This window comes from Octopus bimaculoides, chromosome 4, assembly GCF_001194135.2.
Source record: "Octopus bimaculoides isolate UCB-OBI-ISO-001 chromosome 4, ASM119413v2, whole genome shotgun sequence".
NCBI classification, from domain to species: Eukaryota; Metazoa; Mollusca; class Cephalopoda; order Octopoda; family Octopodidae; genus Octopus; species Octopus bimaculoides.
This window is the reverse complement of record NC_068984.1, coordinates 90,654,384-90,676,883: the sequence shown is the minus strand read 5'-3', so window position 1 is coordinate 90,676,883 and position 22,500 is coordinate 90,654,384. Positions and strand designations below refer to the sequence as shown.

At 36.0% G+C, this 22,500-nt stretch overlaps 1 protein-coding gene across 4 annotated transcripts in view; it reads left to right on the top strand.

Annotated features, from left to right (window-relative positions):
* LOC106875727 (histone lysine demethylase PHF8) overlaps positions 1-22,500 on the top strand; it is a 93,919-nt gene that overhangs the window by 14,975 nt on the left and 56,444 nt on the right. For all 4 annotated transcript variants that reach the window (XM_052967234.1, XM_052967233.1, XM_052967232.1 and 1 more), the window contains exons 3-10: positions 311-366; positions 1,090-1,148; positions 4,694-4,857; positions 6,714-6,855; positions 10,080-10,278; positions 11,383-11,633; positions 13,470-13,576; positions 16,758-16,852. In XM_052967234.1, coding sequence (XP_052823194.1) covers positions 311-366; positions 1,090-1,148; positions 4,694-4,857; positions 6,714-6,855; positions 10,080-10,278; positions 11,383-11,633; positions 13,470-13,576; positions 16,758-16,852 — 1,073 coding nt within the window. The remainder of the gene's footprint in view (positions 1-310; positions 367-1,089; positions 1,149-4,693; positions 4,858-6,713; positions 6,856-10,079; positions 10,279-11,382; positions 11,634-13,469; positions 13,577-16,757; positions 16,853-22,500) is intronic.

Below are 22,500 nucleotides of genomic sequence, written 5' to 3'. Positions count from 1 at the left end.
ATAGAAGAAATGCTAACTAAACACTGTAAATAAGTGAGCAGCTGATGGAGACAAGAACATGCATGTACACACACACACTATGTGTTTGCAACATACAAGTGCTACAATAAAAGCATATGGAGTTATATTTTACAGTTTGAATAGTAGGTATTATTCATTTGGCCAGTTTGTGTTTATTGTATTCAGGTTTTATCTTACAAAACATTATATATCATTCAGTATAAATTTCAAATTTATTTTGTATCCTATTCTGTACAAATCTATTGAAGAACATTTTTGTAATTGTTCTTTTGAATTATTTTCACTTCAGTGAAGAAAAGACGTAACTGGCATCGCCACGATTACTCTGAAACAGACTCATCAAAAGTAAGTGAAATTTAAATTTGTAGATTATATCTTGTTTACTGAAATATTTTCCAGATAAGTTTATCAGAGCAGTGAAGTTTATTGAGAGGGTTGAAAACTAAACCAAATAGTTTGTGCTTCTTTTAAAGTTTCCTGTTTTGCAGAGCACATTTTGTGTTCAGCCTCTTTAGAGTTTACTAGAACAAGTATATCTTTACTGTCTTATCAGTATCAAAGAAATCTTTTCTTCAATATTTCATGCTTTATTTGTTTCATTTTTATTGATTATACAAAGAATCCAAGTCAATGCTTTTATTTCTTTTTTTCTTTTGATACTTTTACTTGTTTCAGTCATTTGACTGTGGCCATGCTGGTGCACCATCTTGAAAGGTTTTAGTTGAAATCAACTCCAGGACTTTTTTTAAAAGCCTGGTACTTATTCTATTGGTCTCTTTTGCCAAACCATGAAGTTATGGGGATGTAAACACCAACACTGGTTGTCAAGGTGGCGATGGGGTACAGACACAAAGACGTGTGATTGCAATGCTCTAATGCTCTAGATTCTAAGATGAAACATTAATCTATAAGAAAGAAGACTTTTGAAAGAGATAATTTTGCAGATTTACTCAACATATAGCAGAATGAATTAAATGATTAATAAATAAAAATGATATATTCTAATATTTACTTTCACTTTATTTTTTGTATAAACTGTTTTATGTTTATGATTTATTTATTTTTAAGGCAGTGCAGACTGGAACAGTGACTTTCATAAAAGAATTAAAAAACAGAAATTTCCCTAGGTATTGTACTATCAAATTTTGCTTCATATGTTTCACTTTGTTATAATATTCAGCTTTATCTGTTGGGAATATTTATGTTGATTCATGCATAAGATTTATAAATGTTTTAAAGTTTGTTTTCGTAATATTATAATACTAGCAGAAGAATCATTTTTGTTTTGATTATATTAAGAAAACTAGGAATTGTGCTCTATCTCTTTATTGTATTTGTTTTGGCAAGAATTATTTTCATCACTAATTCATAGGCTTGCCAGTTTAAATGTTCCATTATTCAGAAAAAGTTTATGAATAATCATTATTAGTAATTGGTATGAGGCCACACATCATCATCCTTATCAACTCATCCTTTCGTGAGGTTGAATACCATGGGTTGTCATCTCCATCTTCCTTTTGTTGTCCTTATACATTACCTGTATTTCAATTTGTCTACTTTTTGATGTTATTTACCTATGTAAATTTTGGTTTACTCCTTTTACTCCTATTTAGTTTAGCTTTTTATAAAATATTTCTGTAAACTTTTTTTAATCTATGTGTTCAAAATATTTTAGTTTTCTCTCTTCGTTAGTATTTAATAGTTTTTGTGTGTGGCAAATGCTCAGGAGCAATAAACACTGAAAATGTGCAGAAAACTGTTTTTGTCACATGCCTGAGGGAAAAACTAGAAGTAGTTGATAGCTTCTGTTACATAGGTAATCAAATCAGTAGCGTGGGTGTACTGAAAGTGTAGCTGCTAAAATAAGAAGAGACTGGGCAAAGTTCAGAGAGCTCTTACCTCTGCTGGTGACTAAGGGCCTCTCACTCAATGTAAAAGGGAGACTGTATGACGCATGTGTACGAACAACCATGCTACATGGCAGTGAAACATGGGCCGTGACTGCTGAGGACATGCGTAAGCTTGCAAGGAATGAAGCCAGTATGCTCCGCTGGATGTGTAATGTCAGTGTGCATACTGTACAGAGTGTAAGTACCTTGAGAGGAAAGTTGAACCTAAGAAGCATCAGATGTGGTGTGCAAGAGAGACGACTGCGCTGGTATGGTCATGTGGCAAAAATGGATGAGGATAGCTGTGTTGTAAAGTGCCACACTCTAGCAGTTGAGAGAACCTGTGGAAGAGGTTGACCCAGGAAGACCTGGGATGAGGTGGTGAAGCACGACCTTCGAACATTAGGCATCACCGAGGCAATGACTTCTGACCAAGACTTCTGGAAATATGCTGTGCATGAGAAGACCCGGCAAGGCAAGTGAGACCAAAATCCAAGGCCTCTGCCAGGGATGGCAAATTTTTTCTTATCTACTTCCCCTCTGGCTAAGTAAATCTTAGCTTCCCTTCTGGCAATCTGATATAATTCCCTGCTACTACCGTTCTTCCAGTCCTTCCATGCCTGTTTCTTTTCCCTAATAGCCCTGTCAACTACATTGTTCCACCACCATGTTATCTTGGGTTGAGAGGGGATTTTGCACCGGCCACAGATCTGGTCAGTAGCCCTCAACAGGTTGTCCCATAAGAATCTCCAGTTGTCTTCCACACTATGTGATGCTATATCCCCCTCTATTTTGTCAAAAGCTTCGAGTCATACGTCTCTAAATCTCTGTCCATTTGCAGGATCCTTAAGCTTCCAGACCCTTCTTCTCCATGTTGGCCATCTTCTGCACGTCCATTTAGCCCTGATCCTGAATTCGCTAACTACTAATCTATGTTGTGGGGTGCATTCTTCACTTGGGAAGGTTTTGGCATTTATAAGTAACCATCTTTCCTGTTTCCTGTCGAGGATGTAATCAATTTGACTAGTGTGTCCACGAGATTGGTAGGTGAACAGGTGACTGGCAGGTTTCCTGAAGTTAGTATTACAAGCTATAAGATCATTTGCATTGCAGAACTCCAGCAGCCTGGTTCCCCACATCATTCTGGGAACCAAAACCATAGCTTCCATGTACGCCATGGAAGTCTCCTGCATGTTGTCCAACATGCCCATTGAAGTCGCCAGCCACAAAGAGAAGGTCCCTGTCATTTGTTGATGAGGTAGTCTGCAAGAGGGTGTCATAAAATCGGTCTTTCTGTTCATCAGGTAGCCCTGGTTGAGGGGCACAAGTTGAGATAATGGTTGCTAATCCATGTTGCAGCACTAATCTAATTTTAAGTATTCTATCACAGACTCTGACTACCTTGATTATTTTATCAACCCATTTCTCCATAAGAAGTATACCCATGCCCCCAACCCCATCAGTGTTCCCTGCCCAGAAAATCTTATACCTATGTTCTTTGCCTGTGAGGAACCTAGCAGAACCTCCTCTCCACCTTACTTCTTGGAGATAGCACAAATCTACACGTTTCCATTGAAGCATCTCAACAATCTCACCAGATCTACCTTTCAGTGTGCCAACCCTGAGGGTGTGGGAGGTGTAGGCCCATGAGACCCTGGGATGGGAGAACAGCAGCATCATGTACCTGAAAAGAAAGCTTGCATTTAGCAGAACGCATAAACATACAATAGCCTTCAACCTGCATACACTATACCATCATTTTATGCACTACATTACATAGGAGATAAACCCTAAGTAGGGATGGGGGAACATTAAGCCTTTGGATCTGTTCATGGGAGAGACATCCGATAGAGATCAGAGGATAGAGACTTCTGGTACAAGTGGTGGGGTGGAAAGGGCAGGCACACCAGGAAACAGTAAAAACTGCCGGTGTGAGAAAATATTAATGATAATAATGAGATAGAATTGGGCATTTGAATTCTTAACTAGAGCTATAACCAACAGTTTTCGGTCAGCCAAACTGTGACAAAATTAGATAAATGAATGAATAAATGACAATAATAAATGAGCGTGAAAGAAGGAGAGTTGGATTGAGAGAAGGGATCTTAAGTTTTTTTTCTCTAAACATATGGCATGAAAGACGAAACTGTGTTTACATAGATAGATAATAAAATGGAATAATAAAGTAATTATAATCTGCGCTGAAAAAGAGGTTTTAGATGTGTGCAAGGTTGGAAAACAAGGCTGCTTATCTGAACATCTTCTGGTTTCTACACTGTGTGGCAAGGTATTGAAATATGAGGTAGGGGAATCTGAATGAGCTAGTTTATATAAGGCGGGTGGTAGTGGGGAGGTAAAGTGTTGGGAGAAGCAAGTGGTTAACGAAACTGAGAGAGAGAGACCAGAGTTAGGCTAGTCAAAGACAGAACATGAGGAGACTGAATTTTGAGATTTAGGGTAACATAATTGAAATTGTCTTTGGTGTCTATCCAATTCACCTTACTTCTAAATTTCTTTAGTTCTATAAGTTACATATATATTTTGTATGATGACCTAAAGCACTGCATACATCAATTATTTCTATATTATAAATTATAACTATATGATTACATATATAAAGTTTGCTTAGTATTTATCATTAACTGAAATCTTTCATTGGTTATTTTTTTCTTCTGTAGCCAAATTGATTCAACAGACTTAATATTTGGAAAATTTAAGAGATTGTGAACAACTTTGAAAGATCAAAAAATTAATTGTGCATATTGACTCTTATTTGATTGCAGTGCAGATGAAATTCCTATATTACGGGTAAAAGGCAGTGATCTAACCCTACCATATTTTGAAGAGAATGGCTTTGAAGTACCTATCTTAGTAGAAAATAAAGAAGGGCTTGATATTAAAGTACCACCATGCGACTTCTCTATACAAGACATAGAAAACCATGTGGGTATGTATGAAATTTCATATGTTTTTACCTTTTTTGCAGATTTTATTTATAAATTTGATATCTATTTTAAACTTATGTAACTCTTTTGTACAGAATCACAATCTCTGCTGTGATGTGAAGTTTATGATTCCAATTTGCTGTTGATTTATGATGAAAAGGACATATTCAAAGTAAAAAATTAGCTATAAGATTTACAAATAATTCAGAGTTGCTATCTTCATGTTAGCATCAATATATTTACTGCAGGAAGCATTAAAAAGAGTCATTGGCTAATTTTGTTTCCTCATTCATATTCATTTCTAGTTTGCTTTTTAATGTTGTTGTATTACAAATGTTAACACTAACTTAACTATAAGCTTTATAGCCTGACTGTGAGACAGCGAAATAATTATTTCAAAATCAAGCAATTTACATATTTTTATAGTTTGTGGTAGAGATCCTTTTGGCAAAGAAAAGTCACAGTTGGTTATTGAGATTGGTGCTTATGAATTGTAGCTACCTGCTAGTGGGAAGTGGATTACATACAGCAGCAATCTTTAAAGTCTGGTTGTAGCATTTGTTAATGTGGAACAGTGTCAGCTCATAGATAAAATTAGTTGGGGTGCTGCTTCAGAAAATTTTTAGCCGTTATTTTAATATTGTATAAAAGGAAACAAATATAAAAAAAATTTATACATAAACTTGATCAGTTCGCATTTTAGCCACTGCCGGGTAGTGTGTTTAATTTGTTCACTGAACACTGCCGTGAATTCCTACTTGTTTTTCAAAAATCCCATCTAAATCACAAAATAAGTGGGGGGGGAAATATGCCCTATTTTTCAAATCCTGGCAGCAACACTGAAACTGGAAGCAGGATAATAACCTAATTCTACACTTTATCACATTCAAGAATATAAACACGTTTCTAAGCACAACACACACGGAGTCAAAAAGAAACACTACCTTTCACTGTAACACCGGGATTGGCACTGTCATTGATGCAGTGCTCTGTCTCCCTAGTGTGAAGCTTCCTATCTCAGACATGTGAGCATGCGCACAACAGCCAAACACCGTATTGCTGGAATTGTGAAGCGCACAGTTCTATACAAGGATTTTTGTATTTTTTTATAAACTAGGGGATGGCTACTGACATTAAGCTTAAAGATTATATAATGTACAAGTATAAGGAAAGAATTACAGAAAAAAAAGACTCATTATATTGAATGTTATCGATAATATCGAGTGGAAATAGAGAGTGCTGCAGTTCTCAGTGTCCATACATGAACCACCACTGATGTGGTATTTAAAAGTTGTTTTGCTGGAGGATATATGTAAATTTTTTAATGAGGTTTAGTGAGGTTTTAAGGAGTAGAGAGTAGTTCTGTTTTATGCTGTAATGTAAATCACATTGGACCTAACTTTCATGAACAGAAATTGATATTTTTTAAACAGAAGAGAGATGATGTTGAAAGAGATACCTGTAAAAGGATTTCACCATCATCTTATAAATATTAAAAGCAATAGGTTGGTATTTTGTGTAGTTAATTGGATATACTTTCTTAGATATTAATCATGCTTCTATAATCCTCAGTTATTGCCTGTAGAAAGTAAAAAGTTGAAAAGCATAATTAGGTTAAAAAGCTCTGTTGGATACTTGTTTCAGGAGTGACACATTTGTTAAACACAGTAGCCATAGATTCCTTTGTTGAAATGGAAATGAGTAATTAAGATGTTTTTGGCAGTAGGAATGACTTTCATAACTTTCTGAATTAAACAGGGAGTAACTATCAAAAGTTCTTAAAGTACCAAGATTTGCATTTGAAAAAACTATATGTTTTGTGTAGGTGATTGTATTTTGTTTATAATGTTTTTTGCAGGCTCTATGCGAGAGATTGATGTAATTGATGTTGCCCGGCAAGAGGACTACAAGATGTTGATGCGGGAATGGACAGAATATTACAATAGTCCTGATCGAGACAAAATATTCAACGTTATTAGTCTAGAGTTCTCTAATACAAAGTAAATACACTATTTATTATATATTTTTATGTACTAATATCTGAAGTGGAATTTTAAATAAATAAATGATTTATATGGTATACATATAGATGATAAATATTAAATTTTAAAGTTTAGTAAATTGTCTGAATTTGTTTTAGTGATTAACACTAGATTCAGTTGTTGAAGTTTAACTGGCATCAGGCTGGTTTAACAGATCATTTTGAAATGTTTACTACATATTAGGGACACTGCAACAATTAAGATAATACAAACTGGTTTATTAAAATATGTTACTCCTAATTAATTCTCAGGTTAGTCTGTTTATCCTAAGTTTGGGATAAATTGACTTCTATGGTCAACTGTCACCATCACTACCATCATCATCATCATCATCATTGTTTTATATCTGCTTTTCATGCTGCATTCCTAGATGGGTTGAAGTACCACATCTTGCTCATAAGTTTTATTTTGGGCTTGTTTGTATGGCTGGATGGTCTTCCTTACACCAACCATTTTAGAGAGTGTGCTATATGCAGTTTTTTTGTAGCACCAGTATTAAAGATGTTGTCATGTCTTCAACAAGACTAAAGGGGCCTCTTGACCCTACACTTAACGGAGTGCATTGAGTACACTAACACTAGAAAGGATAGAGGTGAGAGCATGATAGGCAGCAAGTGGCTGAATGATGGGTATTGATGCCATATGGTTAGGGAAGTATAGGTAGCATATATGGGATACATATATTTTATGAGGTCTCTTAGGCATATGTCTAAGAATGAGAGAGAGAAGGTAGAGTATTGGTGAGAGAGTCAGATAGGTACAGTAGCATTCTTACTTACACTGGAAGCACTGTACACTGAATAGAAGAGATCCCCTGCCATCCTTTGTTATAGCGGTAGCATAGTATGGTGATATCGAGAAGAGGATGGAGTGAATGAGAGATGAGGAATAAAGGCATGAGAGATAAAGGTATGGGCAATGGGGACATGGGTAACAATGGTATGGGTGATAGACAGTTGAGTAATGAGTTGTGTGTTAAGGAAAGTGTGTGGTTAGAAGGACATGTGATAGAGAGGTGTGCAATGGGGAGAGGGAGCAAGTGATAGGGGAATGGAGGTGCGTTAGAGGGGTGAGAAGCTATCGAAGGAGCCGGTGAAGTAAACTGTCTATTTATAGCTGCACATACACCATACACATATATAGTATGTGCATGCACATATATATGCCTAACAATATATATATATATGTATATATACTAGTTAGCTTCAGAACCACATGTTTAGGTGTTTGGTCCTACTGTGAATGATGTCATCAGCTAATATTTTACACTAAAGTGTACCTTGAGAGTGAAATTAGTCAATAGAAACTGAAGAAGCCTGCCATATAAATATGTATGTGTCTGTGTGAGCATATGTTTGTGATTAATTTTGTACTTTTTGCTTGTCTTGCATGTGTTTGCTGACTTGAAAATAAAGTAACAGCCTTATTATCAAATACAAGTGATGTTATATGTTGCAGTCCACTGTGAAAGCAGGTCTGGCTTCTTGATGTTTTGCAGTCTTTTTAAACAGAACTGCTCTATGTCTAGGCTGTTCATTGTTTGATAGACTAGAGGATTATTATTTTGCTTGAAAACAAATGATGGTTGGCAACAAGCAGGGCAGCTGGCTGTAGAAAAATCTGCCTCAATGAATTCTGTTTAATCCATGCAAGCAAGAGAAAGTAGATGTTAAAATAAATGATATATATATATTTATGCTCACTCATACATATACACAATTTTAATATCTGTTTTGTTGTGCCTAGATGGATAGGTAGGTCTTCTCCTGTATAGTGTTTCACCAATCATTGCAGCCCTTTATCATCTCTTCTGTGAGATGCAACATTTTCAGATCTATCTTCACCATTTTATCTCAGACTTCCTTGGCCTCTCTCTCCCAAAGATTTTGCTTACTTTGAGTACATGAAACCTCTTTATACAGCTGTCCTCCTCCTATGCATTACATGCCAATACATAATGCAGTCTTCTCTCTTGCACTCTACATCTGATTCCTTTAATGTTCAGTTTTCTTACCACTTACCATGGGCCCCGCTTCTTCAGTATATTCAACAACAGAGAGAATCAACCATTTATCAGTGTTGATTTAGTGCTTTTTATTGTTCTTTAGCAAAATTATCCCTGATAAGCCTAAAGAGTCCCCTATAACTGATGTCACTTCTGTTTATTCCATCATCATCATCATCATCATCATCATCATCATTCTTATATCTGTTTTTCCACTCTGGCATAGTTTGGATGAGTCTCTTTGAACAGAATTCACCACATGTTGTTGTTACTTGTCATTTACCTAGTGAGGTTGAGCAGTCTGAAATTAACTTTCACTATTTCTTCTTACACCTTTCTCTTCATTGTGTCTTTTCAATGAATTACTTGACACTTTCATATTCATCATATGTCTATACCAGTACTGTCTTGTCTCCTTTGCACTCTGCCAATTCCTCTAATGCCTTTTTTTTTCCTCAGTCCAGCTGAAATTTGTTTCAAATGGTTAAGTCAGTTGCATCAAGAACTTTGATCCTTCTTGTACTGAAGCTTCTGTGTACACCTGAGAAATAATCTTGATGTTGCATAATGTATTCATTAAACTCACCGGCTATGATAATGAGGTTGCTTTCATTTGTTTCTATTGTAGTTTGCAAGCAGATTTCATAGAAATTATCATTTTGCTTATCTTCCAGCTCTGATCACTTTTCCTTTCATGTTGCCTTTGACAAACCTGAGCATAATTATTCTGTCAGTTACTCTATCTCAATTACTCTATTCATTTCTGTGTTAACAATATGCTTACTGCATCCCACTCTAGAGCTGTTACCCACCTAAAATAATTTGTACAAGAGTTTCTCGCTTATAAAGAGCCTAGCTGAGGCTCCAGTTCATCTCACTTCTTTTACACAGAACACATCTACTCTCTTTTGCGAGTTAGTGGGATTAGTTGATGATGATCAAAGAGCGTTTACACCTAGTTACCTCACTAGTGTGCACAACATTGATGTGGTGAAGTGCATATTGAAAACATGTATGTACTACAGGCACATGGATGCATGTTTAATTATTCACTGCCTGACTATCTGCCATATAAAATGGAAATATTTTATACTATAAATACTGTGTACAAATCTTTATTATTTTCCTTTTTCTTTCAGATAACTTCTGTGTATAACTGTATTTTTTTGCTTTACAGACTCTCAGAATTAGTTGTTCCTCCTAAGATTGTTCGACAGGTTAGCTGGGTAAATAACATGTGGCCCGATAATTTGCCTGATGACTGCACCTACTCACGGCCAGAGGTACAGAAATACTGTCTAATGGGTGTACAGGACAGCTTTACTGATTTCCACATTGACTTTGGTGGCACCTCCGTTTGGTACCATGTGCTCCGCGTGAGTTCTTGTTCTTAATCAGAAAATTTTTTATCTTATTTCTTTTCTTCTAGATAACGAACACTGATGTTTATTTATTTCATCTTCATTATCTTTAGCTATTATTTATACATTTATTCTTGTTGAAACAAGGACTTTATAAAGAGGTGTTTATCTGAGTATCAATATTCTGTATTAAATAGAATGTGCTTTAATTTGCAATGTTAGTATCATTATCATTGATCCAGCAAGAAAGCCTCTACACGACACTCAATCTACTTGAAATAGCAGCCAGGTATCTCTCAAATCCCACCCTATTATCTTGATATTCAGACACACAAGACATAGTTCTGGATATAAAGAAAGACAAGATGATCTTGGCAAAATTGATTTTAGGTGTTAACACTTTTTTGGCACATTTGGCCCCAGTAGTTTTTTATTAAAATTTTTTTTTGATATAATTAGCATCATCAGATTCCTCTGGTGGAGATCTATTAGAAAAATTGAATTTACATATAGCTTTCTTTTGAAATAAGAATAATATTAGGAGTCAAAGTTGAATTCAGGCGTTAATCTCCTTTTTTTTGCCGGTTTTTACCTCGGTACTTTTTTCTACTAAATATTTTCGCATGTAAGTAACATGGATAGATTCCTTTTGCTGAGATCTATCATATAAGCTGAAATAAGATACAAATTTCTTTAAAAAACAAAAAAATATTTGGACTCAGTCGATTTCAGGTGTCACTCTCCCATTTTTGACCACACATATTTTACTGAAACTTCTTTTTTACCGAAGCAATTTTCAAATTTTGTAGCTGAAAATGTAGCTTGGGATGTGACCAATCTAAAGAATGTAAACATCGTCTAATTTGGTTAAAAACTGAGTTAATGACAAAATCTAGAAGTGGTCATGAGTGAGTAAATGTTGACCTTAAGAATATTATTCACACATGGTAGTGTGTGAATGATATATATATATACATATATATATATAAAAAAAAGAAAGTAGGGCTTTCATTTATGAAACCTCCAAGAAGTGATACTCTTGTTGATTTTTTTCTCTCTCTCTCTAAACTATTTGTTATACATTGACCTAACTTGAGTTAATTTTTATATTTTTTCTAGGGTGAGAAGGTGTTTTATCTGATTAGGCCTACTCCAGCCAATATGGATTTGTATGAAAGTTGGATCTCTTCATCAAACCAGAGTGAAACCTTCTTTGGTGACCAAGTTGACAATTGCTATAAATCAGTTGTGACAGCTGGACAGACTTTATTCATCCCCACTGGCTGGATACATGCAGTCTTCACACCTGTTGATACACTTGTCTTTGGTGGCAACTTCCTACATAGCTATAATATTCCATTACAGTTAAAGTAAGTGGGTTTCATTGTACATTTTCTTGATAGTGAAAAATAAAGGTTTTAAACTCAGAATTGTTTTCATTTTTAAGTAGAATTTAAACATTATGATTTTAAGGTGCTTGACTAATCAGATGAAGATGTGACAGAATGGTTATATATTTTTCTACTAAGCAGTTTTTAATCAGTTACTTACACTTAAATCCCACTTTCTATATGTTTGTATCTAAATTGATTTTACTAGAAATATACAGAATCAGGGAGTGTATTTTATTTGAAAAGTGACAAAACCTTTATCAACTTCAAATTTTACAAACTCTTGCTCAACTTTAAAATGGGGTCTGCATATTTTAATTACTAAATTTTTGAAAAGTATGTCTGACAGTAAATATGGGAAGGGCTGTGATTAAAAAGTTGATTAAATGCTTCATTCCGTCACCTCCATGGGTAATGAAATGCACAAGTAGATTTGACTGGGTTGTCCCAAAAACATCAATGTTATCATAATCATTTAACATCCATTTTTTGCATGCTGGCATGTGTTGGATGGATCTTACAGCATCTTGCTGTTTGTTATGGTCTTACATAATGTAATTTATTAAGACAGAGAAAAGGGGAGAACTTTCATAGGTGGATGTCCAGTCCTGTCAAGTTTGTTCAGAGTACTCTTTTTCTTAGGCAGGAGTACCTTCTAAAACTGAGAAGCCTCATCTCTATGTTTTAGGAGGGAATGTAGCTACCAACATGACTCTTGGTAATAATTTTAAGGCTCCTTGATTTGGGATGGAGATGGTCACAGGTGTGGTAAAAGGCAGCTGGTGTTTCATATTAGATATCTTCACTGTGTTTGAAAAGACATGTTGCAGATATTTTGATGGCAGTCTAAAATGACCAAGCATAATGTTGTTACTGCTACTCCTCTTAACTTACTGAGTTAGTTGGGGTTGCTGGGAATGTAGTTGTTTCTATAACAGAGGGAAAGAGGATGCATATTTACCAGGAGAGCTGTGAATAATAGATGAACCTTGATTGACAAATTGGATTGTGGGATTGGAAGTTGGTTTATTTAAGCCTTGACATGTATTTCACCCTCAAGACCTTTGACATTTATTTTAGCTACTGTTGTAATTTATAACATATATGTACTCTAACGTCTATTTACAAAGTCTGATATAATGCAAGTAATGGAATGGAATATTTTTTGTTGTCATTGTCCAAAGATTATTATATTTCTAATTCTCAGCATAATTTGTCTTAATATCACAACTTCTTCACTTGAGAGTTTAAAAACTAAAATCTGATATTTGATTTGAAATATGTTTTCGAATAATGGAGATTTGAGAATATTACTAAGTTTAGTAATATATGTTTCAGTGCAGTTTATCATTCATTCTTGTGTAACAGTTTTCAATGTCAGCTCTATAAACTCTAAGCTCTAAAGTAATCCATCATTCTCTATTTAGTTCAAAACTCCAGTGATAAGTCAATTTTCTTCTGGTATGCTACCAGTTAAGTGGGATAAGAAAGTTCATGTGTCTTGCCCAGGGCATTAATATCTATTGTAAACTGATCGAGCAGCTGTTTAATAGATCTCAAGCATTATGACTTTGCAAGTAAAACAACATCCTGAGAAGTTATAAAATGTAGCATAACCATTTTCAGTAAAAGTACTTCATTATTAATATTAGAAATTGGGAAAAATCTTGAAAGTTGAAAGCTATGTAACTAAAGGGTTTTCAGAAAGAGAAGTTGAAATTTTAGTTATATATTTTCTATTGTCTCCTTTAGTACCAACTATGTTAGAAAAAAAAAAAAAAATTTCTACTTCCTATTTTTGTTTCTCTTACCCAGGGTCTATGAGATTGAAAGACATGTAAAAACACCTGAAAAATACTTGTTTCCTAGTTTTGAAACTATTTGTTGGTATGCAGCAAAATATGTATTGGATATTCTTAAAGGTAAAATATATTTCATTTTTCTTTTATTTACATTTTATACAAGCACAAGCATATATAGGCATATATACATATGATGTGCTTCATTCAGTTTCCATCTACCAAATCTACTTACAATGCTTTAGTTGGCTACAGTAGAAGACACTTGCCCAAGATGCCACATGGTGGGTTTGAACCTTAAAGCAGATGGTTGGGAAGCAAAAGTTTTTTTGTATTCTTTTATTTGCCATTTTTTAATTTTATATGCTCATATCTTGTGAAGAGTTAAAGATAATTTTCATTTGATTTCTTATTTTTACCTAATACACACACACACCACTTATTTTTGTATACATCCCAAGGCATATGTCTGGGAGAAGTAGATTCTGAAATCATACTCATCTCATTGTAAAGCTAGAGATTTTGCTATTGCTTGTTTCTGCACTATTTGTCTTCGTAGGTGAGAGTTTTAGTGGTGTTGTGCAAGCTGTTTTTGTCTTTCAATTACAGCACAGGCATTGCCTTTAACATCTTGGTGACTTTGGAAGTCCTTTGGCCATAGGAAAGTGTGGATGCATAATGATCCGACAAGCTGGAAGTATATAACTACTGACCTGCACCTAAGGCAGCCTTTGGTAGATTTAAAAAGATGTTAATCATCAAATTAGGCGGTGGTGACTTGGCAGTTGTTCCATTGGTATTTGAGTAGCCCTTTTCAGGAATACCACTGCTCACCCAGGTTCTGGAAAGCTCTAGAAAAGATTGATAGAGCGATAAAAGATATGAGATGGCCAAAAAATTACCTTCCTTATTCACCCAAGATTCTCTCAGTGGCATTTAACTGACCTTGTGAGTGTCTGTTGATGAGATATGCTGGATGTCTGCAATGCCTTTTCAATGCATAGTGCTGAATGCTGGACTGACCATGCTTTAGTAAAAGCCAAACTACATCTGTAAAAAATTTGGATACAATCAAACTCCCAAAATGTCTAGATGTTGGAAAGTTGCATTCACCAACTCTGCAAGATGCTCTACAAGACTATGTATTGCATCAATAAACAACACCTCATCATAGGATGTAGTCAAAGATGAACTTCATAATGCAGCTCATGAAATTCTTGGTACAACTCCAGCAATAAGTAGAGACTGAGTGGATGAAAATGACTTGGCTATAAAAAGAGTGCTTTCCAAAAAAAATGAGATATGTAGCAAAATATTGCAAGAAAGGGACATCAAAGAAGAGGTATCTTCAGTTGGAAGAAAATTTTGAGTGGGCAAAAACTGCAGGGTATGCAGGAAAACTTATAGTTGGGACTGGTAACTGACATGCGATTAGTTGCTGATGCAAAAAACACAATGGTGCTTTATAGTTTACTGAAACAAACATTGGGACCAAAATCTGCTATGATGGCATATCTGGATGGAAGGAATGTTTTGATGAGTTACTAAATATAGAATCCTGAGTAGACCCTGCCTATATTCAAAATATTCAACGAAAATGAACCATCTCTTTCTTCAAAGAAGAATGTGGAAACTATAGATCAAAAGTTCTCAAACTTTTTGAGCCACCGCCCACCTCATGGCCACAAAATACTCTCAGCATCCCCACACCTGTTTTTATGTATAAATAAATATTTTATATTTTACTAATTTATATATACTATAAATCATTTGATATTTGATATGATATTATATAATTTGTATACAATACTATAATAATACTATAATAAATTTATAGCATCCCCCAATCCACTGTCTTCCTTCCAACATCTCCTTTTTCTCTACTGCCCCTCCCCATCATCCCCTTAGGTAGCAGTGCCCAGCTGGACTGTCTCAATGCTCATGGGGGAGGGGGGTAGCACCCACATTGAGAACCTATGCTATAGATGAATAGCACTGTGCAACAGGAAAGATATTGACCTTAGTCAGCTTATCAAGATAGAACAATAGAACAAACTTGATGTTGCCAGAATCACAATGTGGTTTCAGGCCCCATAAAGGCACAGTTGGCATAATCATTATGGTCCATCAAGTCAAAGAAAAATGTTACGCACAGCACCAAAACTTGTGCCAAGCTTTTGTGGACTTGACAAAGCCTTTTGAAACGGTGGAGAATACTGATCAAGTTGGGTTGCTCAGATCACTTTGTTGATATAAATTTTTTTCATGATGACATGGAAGCCTGAGTTAGTAGTATCCTTACTAAGCCAATTAAGGTCAAGAATAGTGTTAAACATGGTGATTTACTATTTGTCTGACTATCCTGTACCCTACTTTGCCAAATATTTTTTAGCATCTCAATGACCCTCCTTGACCCATCTACTTTCCTTACTCTTATATCTTTTATCGCTCTATCAACTATACTGCTGTCAACTTGGATGGCTGGTTCCACTGTTAGGTCTATATGGAGTAGGTTTTCTTTCTCCATCTCCCTTTCCTTCTCTACATTTTGCAGCCTCTCACAGTAGCACTTTCTTGACTCTTTTTTATCAATGTCAGTGAGACCGAGTGTGCCATTATTAGTCTGTATATACTTCTCCCCAATAACATCTCAATTTTTTCTAGTTCACTGTCTACCAATGCAAAACACCTTACATGTCTGATCTTCATATTGCAAAACATATAACATGTGCAAAGTATTTTTCTTTGATTCTTTTTTTGATTCTTTTCTTTAGCAATTTGGCGTTTTTCCCTGTTAGCTTTTGTTGTTACCTTAGTGACTTGTTAGTGGTGTTGGCTGTCCCCAAAACAAAGCTGGTGGAAGAAGAATGGAGTGGATAAACATCTGGTAGCTGTTACCTCCATTGGCTACTCAAGATTTCTGCTTCTGAGTGAAGGGCAGATTGTATGATATTCAGGAGAAAGTGCTCGTGTGTGTGTGTGTGTGTGTGTGTGTGTGTGTGTGTGAGAGTGAGTGAGTGAGTGAGTGAGTGAGAGAGAGAGAGAGAGACTAGTCTTTGCATAGCAGTTCACATATGAATCAGAGATATACTAAGATGCTTTACTTTACTTTTGTCTTGACCATGACTGTATGGAGAACAGAGATATATTGTCTTTGCTCAATTCTAATTTAGCTTTATGAAGTTCATCTGTGATGAGAAGTATTTCACTTGTGGCCATATTATTGGAAGTGGTGGTGGCAGTGATGGTGGTGGTGTTAATGAATGAAGTAGCAACCTCTGAATTAACTTTTATTTCTTTGCAGATTGTGAAGAAGATGGGAGAAAGGCCTCAAACTATGTTATAGCTGGAGCTAAGTCTTTGGCTCAGCATTTGAAGTCATGGACTCAAAGGAAAGATGTAAGTATTACTTGTAGTATTGAAACAAACTACTATTTCATTTTGACGTGGTATTTATGCATGTTTGATTACACTTATGACTATCTTATGTGTATATATCCTACTAAAATAATTTTGTTAATCATTACCTACTTTTTGTTGACAGCAATATACTTTGTAGAAAAATGAAGATTTGCAACTTGAAAATATCTCCAACTTGACAAAGTTTTAACATTTTATCTTACCTTGTTTTTTGTTTTGCCCAGGTGTGCAGTTGCATTGTTTTAATGACATTGATAATCTTTACATGAAACATTAATTAACCAGAGAATGTAAGTGTCTGTCTGCTATGTAATTATGGATATTTTCCAAAACACATCATATATGTGAAAAATTGGTGCTAGAAAATCTATATTTCTGCGTTCCACTTGTTTGCTAAGTGACTTGATCTCAAACTGTGTGTTGAAACTGAAGTAGTTATATTGTGGAACCTCCATTTTAATCATTTTGAGGTGTCAAAATTTGCGTCTTATATATGTATATACGATCATTAACACAATTCTAATACAACTACGGAAAATCAGTTATTGGTGAGCTTTTGTAGGTCTAAAGAAGTTTTCATTTTTCTACTTTTCTTCTCCTTTTTTTAAGTATCTGACATAATGAATCTATTGCATATTTATTGTCAAAAGACCTAACATATACAGAGTAGATCCCTAGGCCTGGAAGTTCAACAAAAGTTGGTGAGGAGACAAGATTAGAAAATGCAGAAGCTTATAAAAACTCACCAGCAACTAATTTTCATTTATTGCAGCACACCTGTCTGTGACCAGATCACAAAAGTGTGACCAAAATTTTGACTTCAAGAAATAAACCAAATATGATTACAACAGTATTTGTACATATAGTGACGTTGAAACCAAGCACTGTTATGATAGTTAATGAGAATACTCACTCACTAATGAAATCCCAGTGCAGCATTGTAACTAGTTCAACCAATCCCTCTTTTTCTGTCCATAAAGATATTGTGTGTGTGTGTGTGTGTGTGTGTGTGTGTGTGTGTGTGTGTGTGTATGTGCACACATGCATTGCCATGCATGCACACACACTCACATGCATGCACACATTATTCTATTATGTACAGTGCTGGTTAGAATCAATAGATATATTCTGTACTACAACATCATTGCTGCATTGAAGCAAAACACAATTACTTCACCTGTAATTCATATAACTAGCTGCCTAGAATACTTTTTGTGCACTTTTAAGCAAAAATATTTTTTTTGCTTAAGAGTGCACAAGACAAAGTGTTTACATCTGTGTGTTTCCTGTTTTACTTACAGTGTTGGCTAAAATCTATAGATATATTCTGTAGTACAGTATTGTACATATAATCATTTTTACATCTACATAAGCTTCTTACTCTACTATCTCAGTTTTGCTATGAATGTCCTTCCTAATATCAACAACTTTACAGAGTGTACTGGGTACTTTTTTATGATACTATCACTAGAGAGGCTTCGTTGTAACTTGCAAGACAAATGAGCCCCCTTTGATTCAGAGGGGAAAAAATAAGAGATCGGGTGATTACTTTGTGGATGGGTGGCTGGAGTGTTGTCTTAAATAGAAGTAAATATGATGGAGATGAAATTCCAGAACATACCCTCAAGCTAACATGTCCTAAATGGTGAATAGGAAAGAGTGTGGAGACTGAAGAGTCAGGAGGAATGGGTAAGGTTGTATATATGTGGGGGTAGAGTGAGGGTTGAATAGAATCATGAGATGGAGGTGTCCAGATGTATATAGAGGATGAATGTAGTGAATGGTGAGCAGGAGTGGGGGATGGATAGAAGCATAGTATCTCAAGTATAATGGAGAAAAGTGTAGTGAAACAAGAGTTGATGGTAAATATGGGTTGAGGAATGATGATAAGAATGAAAGAAAGATGTGAATTGTGAGTAGCTCAAACAAGAGATACTTGAAGTTCACCTCAAAGAAGAGGGAGTAGTGACTAACAGCACAGAAATGTTGATATGATATCGTGAAGTAGAGGCAGGTTCTGCTTTTATTACCTACAGCAGCAATATCATACAATAGATTTGAGAATGATGGGGGGATGAGCATTAAAGAGATGAGGAGTTTGGTTAAAAGTTGCAAGAGTGGTCAGTGGTAAATATGAGTAGGAAGGTGTGCCAGTGGTAAGAAATGGGAATGAGTGTCAATAGGAAGTGGCTCAGGAGAGAGATGCAATTGTCTGAGTGGTTGTTTGTATTTAGGGCTCATAACTCACTGTAACATAACAGTTCATACATCAGCATCATGCAGTCTACTTTTCACTTCCAGTCAGAATCTTTTTGTTATTAAAAGTAGTAATAACCCTCTGAACTTTCTCTAGCCTGTTTCTCTGGCTTAATTTCAGAACAGCTTCCACTATTCTTAATTAGATTACCTAGGTAACAGAAACAGTCTATTACCTCTAGGAATCCTTTTGGGCATTTGAGAGCATCTATTTTATGTGTGCTCTTAGTGTTTATTGCTCCAGTCCATCTGTCACATATAGAGTCTGTTTTCTCTGTTAACCTGTGTCTCTTGTGAGTCAGTAGTCTGCATTGGGTACAAAATATGGAATTTTTATCTACTCCTTTTCTACATAGTGAGCAAGGCCATTTCCCTGATAGTAGCATGACCAAGCCTGTTTTCCTACTTACTAAAACTTCAATCTTTGCTCAGTTAACGTTAAGACCTTTTGATTCCATGTTTTGCTTCTGTTCTGAAACTTCCTCACTAATTCTACTACTGATTCAGCAATGAGGACAATGTCATTAACAAATACAAATTCCCATGGGTCTGGAAAATGGTTTTGGGTGAGTTGGAAGCCTTGGAAATTTCACCTCCACCCCCATTGATCTTTTCACCCACACAGTTTTCATTAAGAAAAATACTCAGATTTTTTGTGTTGAATCAAGTACCCTGATCTCCTATTTTTTCCTTTTTTTAGTGAAAACCGTGAAAAGATGAATGGGGGTGGTTGGAGGTTGGTGAAATTTCCGAGGCTTCTACCTCACTCCGCCCTGTTTTTCGGACCAGAAATAAGGGGCTTGCAGCATATTAGGAGGTCAGAGTGCTTGATTCCACACAAAAATCAAAGTTTTTTTTTTTTTAGTGAAAATCCTGTGGGCCAAAGAATCAAATGATACCAAAATTTGGGCCTGATATAGTGTGCAAGAGAGATGACTAATGGTATGGCTGATGAAACATATTGATGAGGACTGGTATAAAAGAAGTACTGATCACTAAATGTAGATGTAACTTATGAAAGAGGGAGTCTTGGGAAGATACAGAATGATCTGGCGAAGGCTGATCTGAAGATGTAGATCCTCATGGAATAGATGAAAAAGGACCAAGATGACTAAAAATTTGCTGTGTTCAAATTAATGAAAGTGAGGTCCTGAAAACATTGTTTATGCCAGTACACTTGCTTGGTCCTGCCCTTGCACCCAGTCTGTCCCCATCAAGCCTTCCTCACTTCTCACCTTCTGAACACCCACCTTACCATATCCAGCTGCTATAATCATATGGGAGCAGAATATGCATATATTTCATCCTCTTTACTAGTTACCTTGCCTCTCTCTAGAATCATTTCCTTTTAAAATTCATCCCTCATTCTCAATATCATCCTTTCCTACTTTATTTCCACTGAACATCTCTTTCTGCGCTTTCCTGAAATACATCTTAGGACTGCCATTGCCTTATCTTTAACACCTTCTCCTATCTGCTATCATTCTCATCACCCTTGCACACCTGCCATCAATGGCCTCTCCGCCATTTTCATTCCCTATGCACTATAGCCACATACCCCTACATACCCCTGGCATCCATCTCTGTCACTGTGCCTCTCCTTCTCCTACATATTTTCTGATCTACTTACATATTGGTTATACTGCTGCTCTCCTCCCTTCCTCTACACTACTTATCATCTCCTTCTTGAGTCACTTTCATTACCACACTGACATTTACCTGCAACCACATCTCTGCCCTTGCTCCATTCACTATGTTCACTTCTATCTTCATCTGTAACTATCTATCACTCTCCTCTTATACTCTAATGAACTTATCTACCCACCCTTCCTGATTCTCCCTTGTACCCTTCTTGTACCTTGAAGGTACCCTCTGTCATGTCATCTCCACCATCATTGTCTTCTTTCCAGCAACTCCCATTCGCCCTTATATAATGTTGGGTAGCCATGTATCTCCTCTATAACATGACACCTGGGCCTGTCCCTTCGTCATAATTTAGCCTCTTAACCCCTGACATAAAACCACCTCCCTATTTACTACAACCCCACACAGTCAGGAATCATTTCTTTGTCATACTAATTTCTTGGCAATCCCACTAGTACTGGTGTCATGAGAAAAGTATCTGGCACACTCTGTAAAGTGGTTAGTGGTAGGAAAGACCCCCAGCCAGAGAAACCATACTAAAGCAGTCACTGAAGCACAATACAGTCTTCCAATTGAATGATGATGAAACTTGGTACTTGAAAGTGTGTTGGTTCATATTTTTGAAGGTATAGATTAAAATTATATAGACAGGCGAGTGTATCTTTTGAAGATTAATATATCTCTATATTTTGCGTGTATGTTCTATTTGCATATCTGAAATTTTTATATATCTTTTTAAGTTGGGACATGTTACTACTCCAGTAGAGGATTTGATTGGTTGTGCTTATATGTGTGTGTGTATGTGTGTGTGCGTGTGTGTGTGTGTGTGTGTGTGTGTACATATATATATACAAGCTTTGATCAATAAGTATCCAGACTGTTGCCATAGTAACAAGGCTAAAACATGCTGAGTGAAGATGCTTGGCACAGATTGACCTTGAATGCTGCTGTGCATGTGCACTAAGTTTTAATGTTCTTAGCTCACTTCTGCTGTTTACAGCAGTGCTTGCAATGAACATGTGTGATCATCCCATTGACCATGACAGAGAAAGTTGTTAGGGCGATACCTGCTCAGAGGCCTACACAATGTAGAAAGTGTATGAGCCTCACACAAGATGGCCGAAGAAACGTTGGTAGTGATGAACGTTCTGGGAGACCTGCAATTTGCAGAATTGAGAAAAACATTGTGGAAGTGCATGTAGCTGTGAGGGGAAATCGTCGAATCACCATCCATGACTTATTAGAGGATGTACAGATTAGTTATGATTCAGTTCAGTTCATTATCACTGAAGATTGGGTATGGGATGTGTGTCTGCCAAGTTTGTGCCAAAACTACTTTCAGCTAACCAAAAAGACACTCGGGGTTTCAATTGCACAAGATCTACTTGATTGTGTTGAGAACGATGAAAACTTTTCGAAAATTTTGCGTACCCCTCTGAGCAGGTATCACCAAGCTTTTGACAAAACTTGATGCACATTCTCTGCTCAACTTTCTCTGTCATGGTCTATGCGATGATCACACGCTACACACATTCCTTTCAAGCACTGCTATAAACAGCGGAAGTGAGCTAGAACATTAAAACTTAGTGCACATGCACAGCAAAGTTCAAGGTCAGTCTGTGCTAAGCGGCTTCAGTCTACCTGCTTTTGCATCATTACTATGGTATCAATCTAGATACTTATTGATTAGACCACGTATGTATATATATATATATATATATATATGC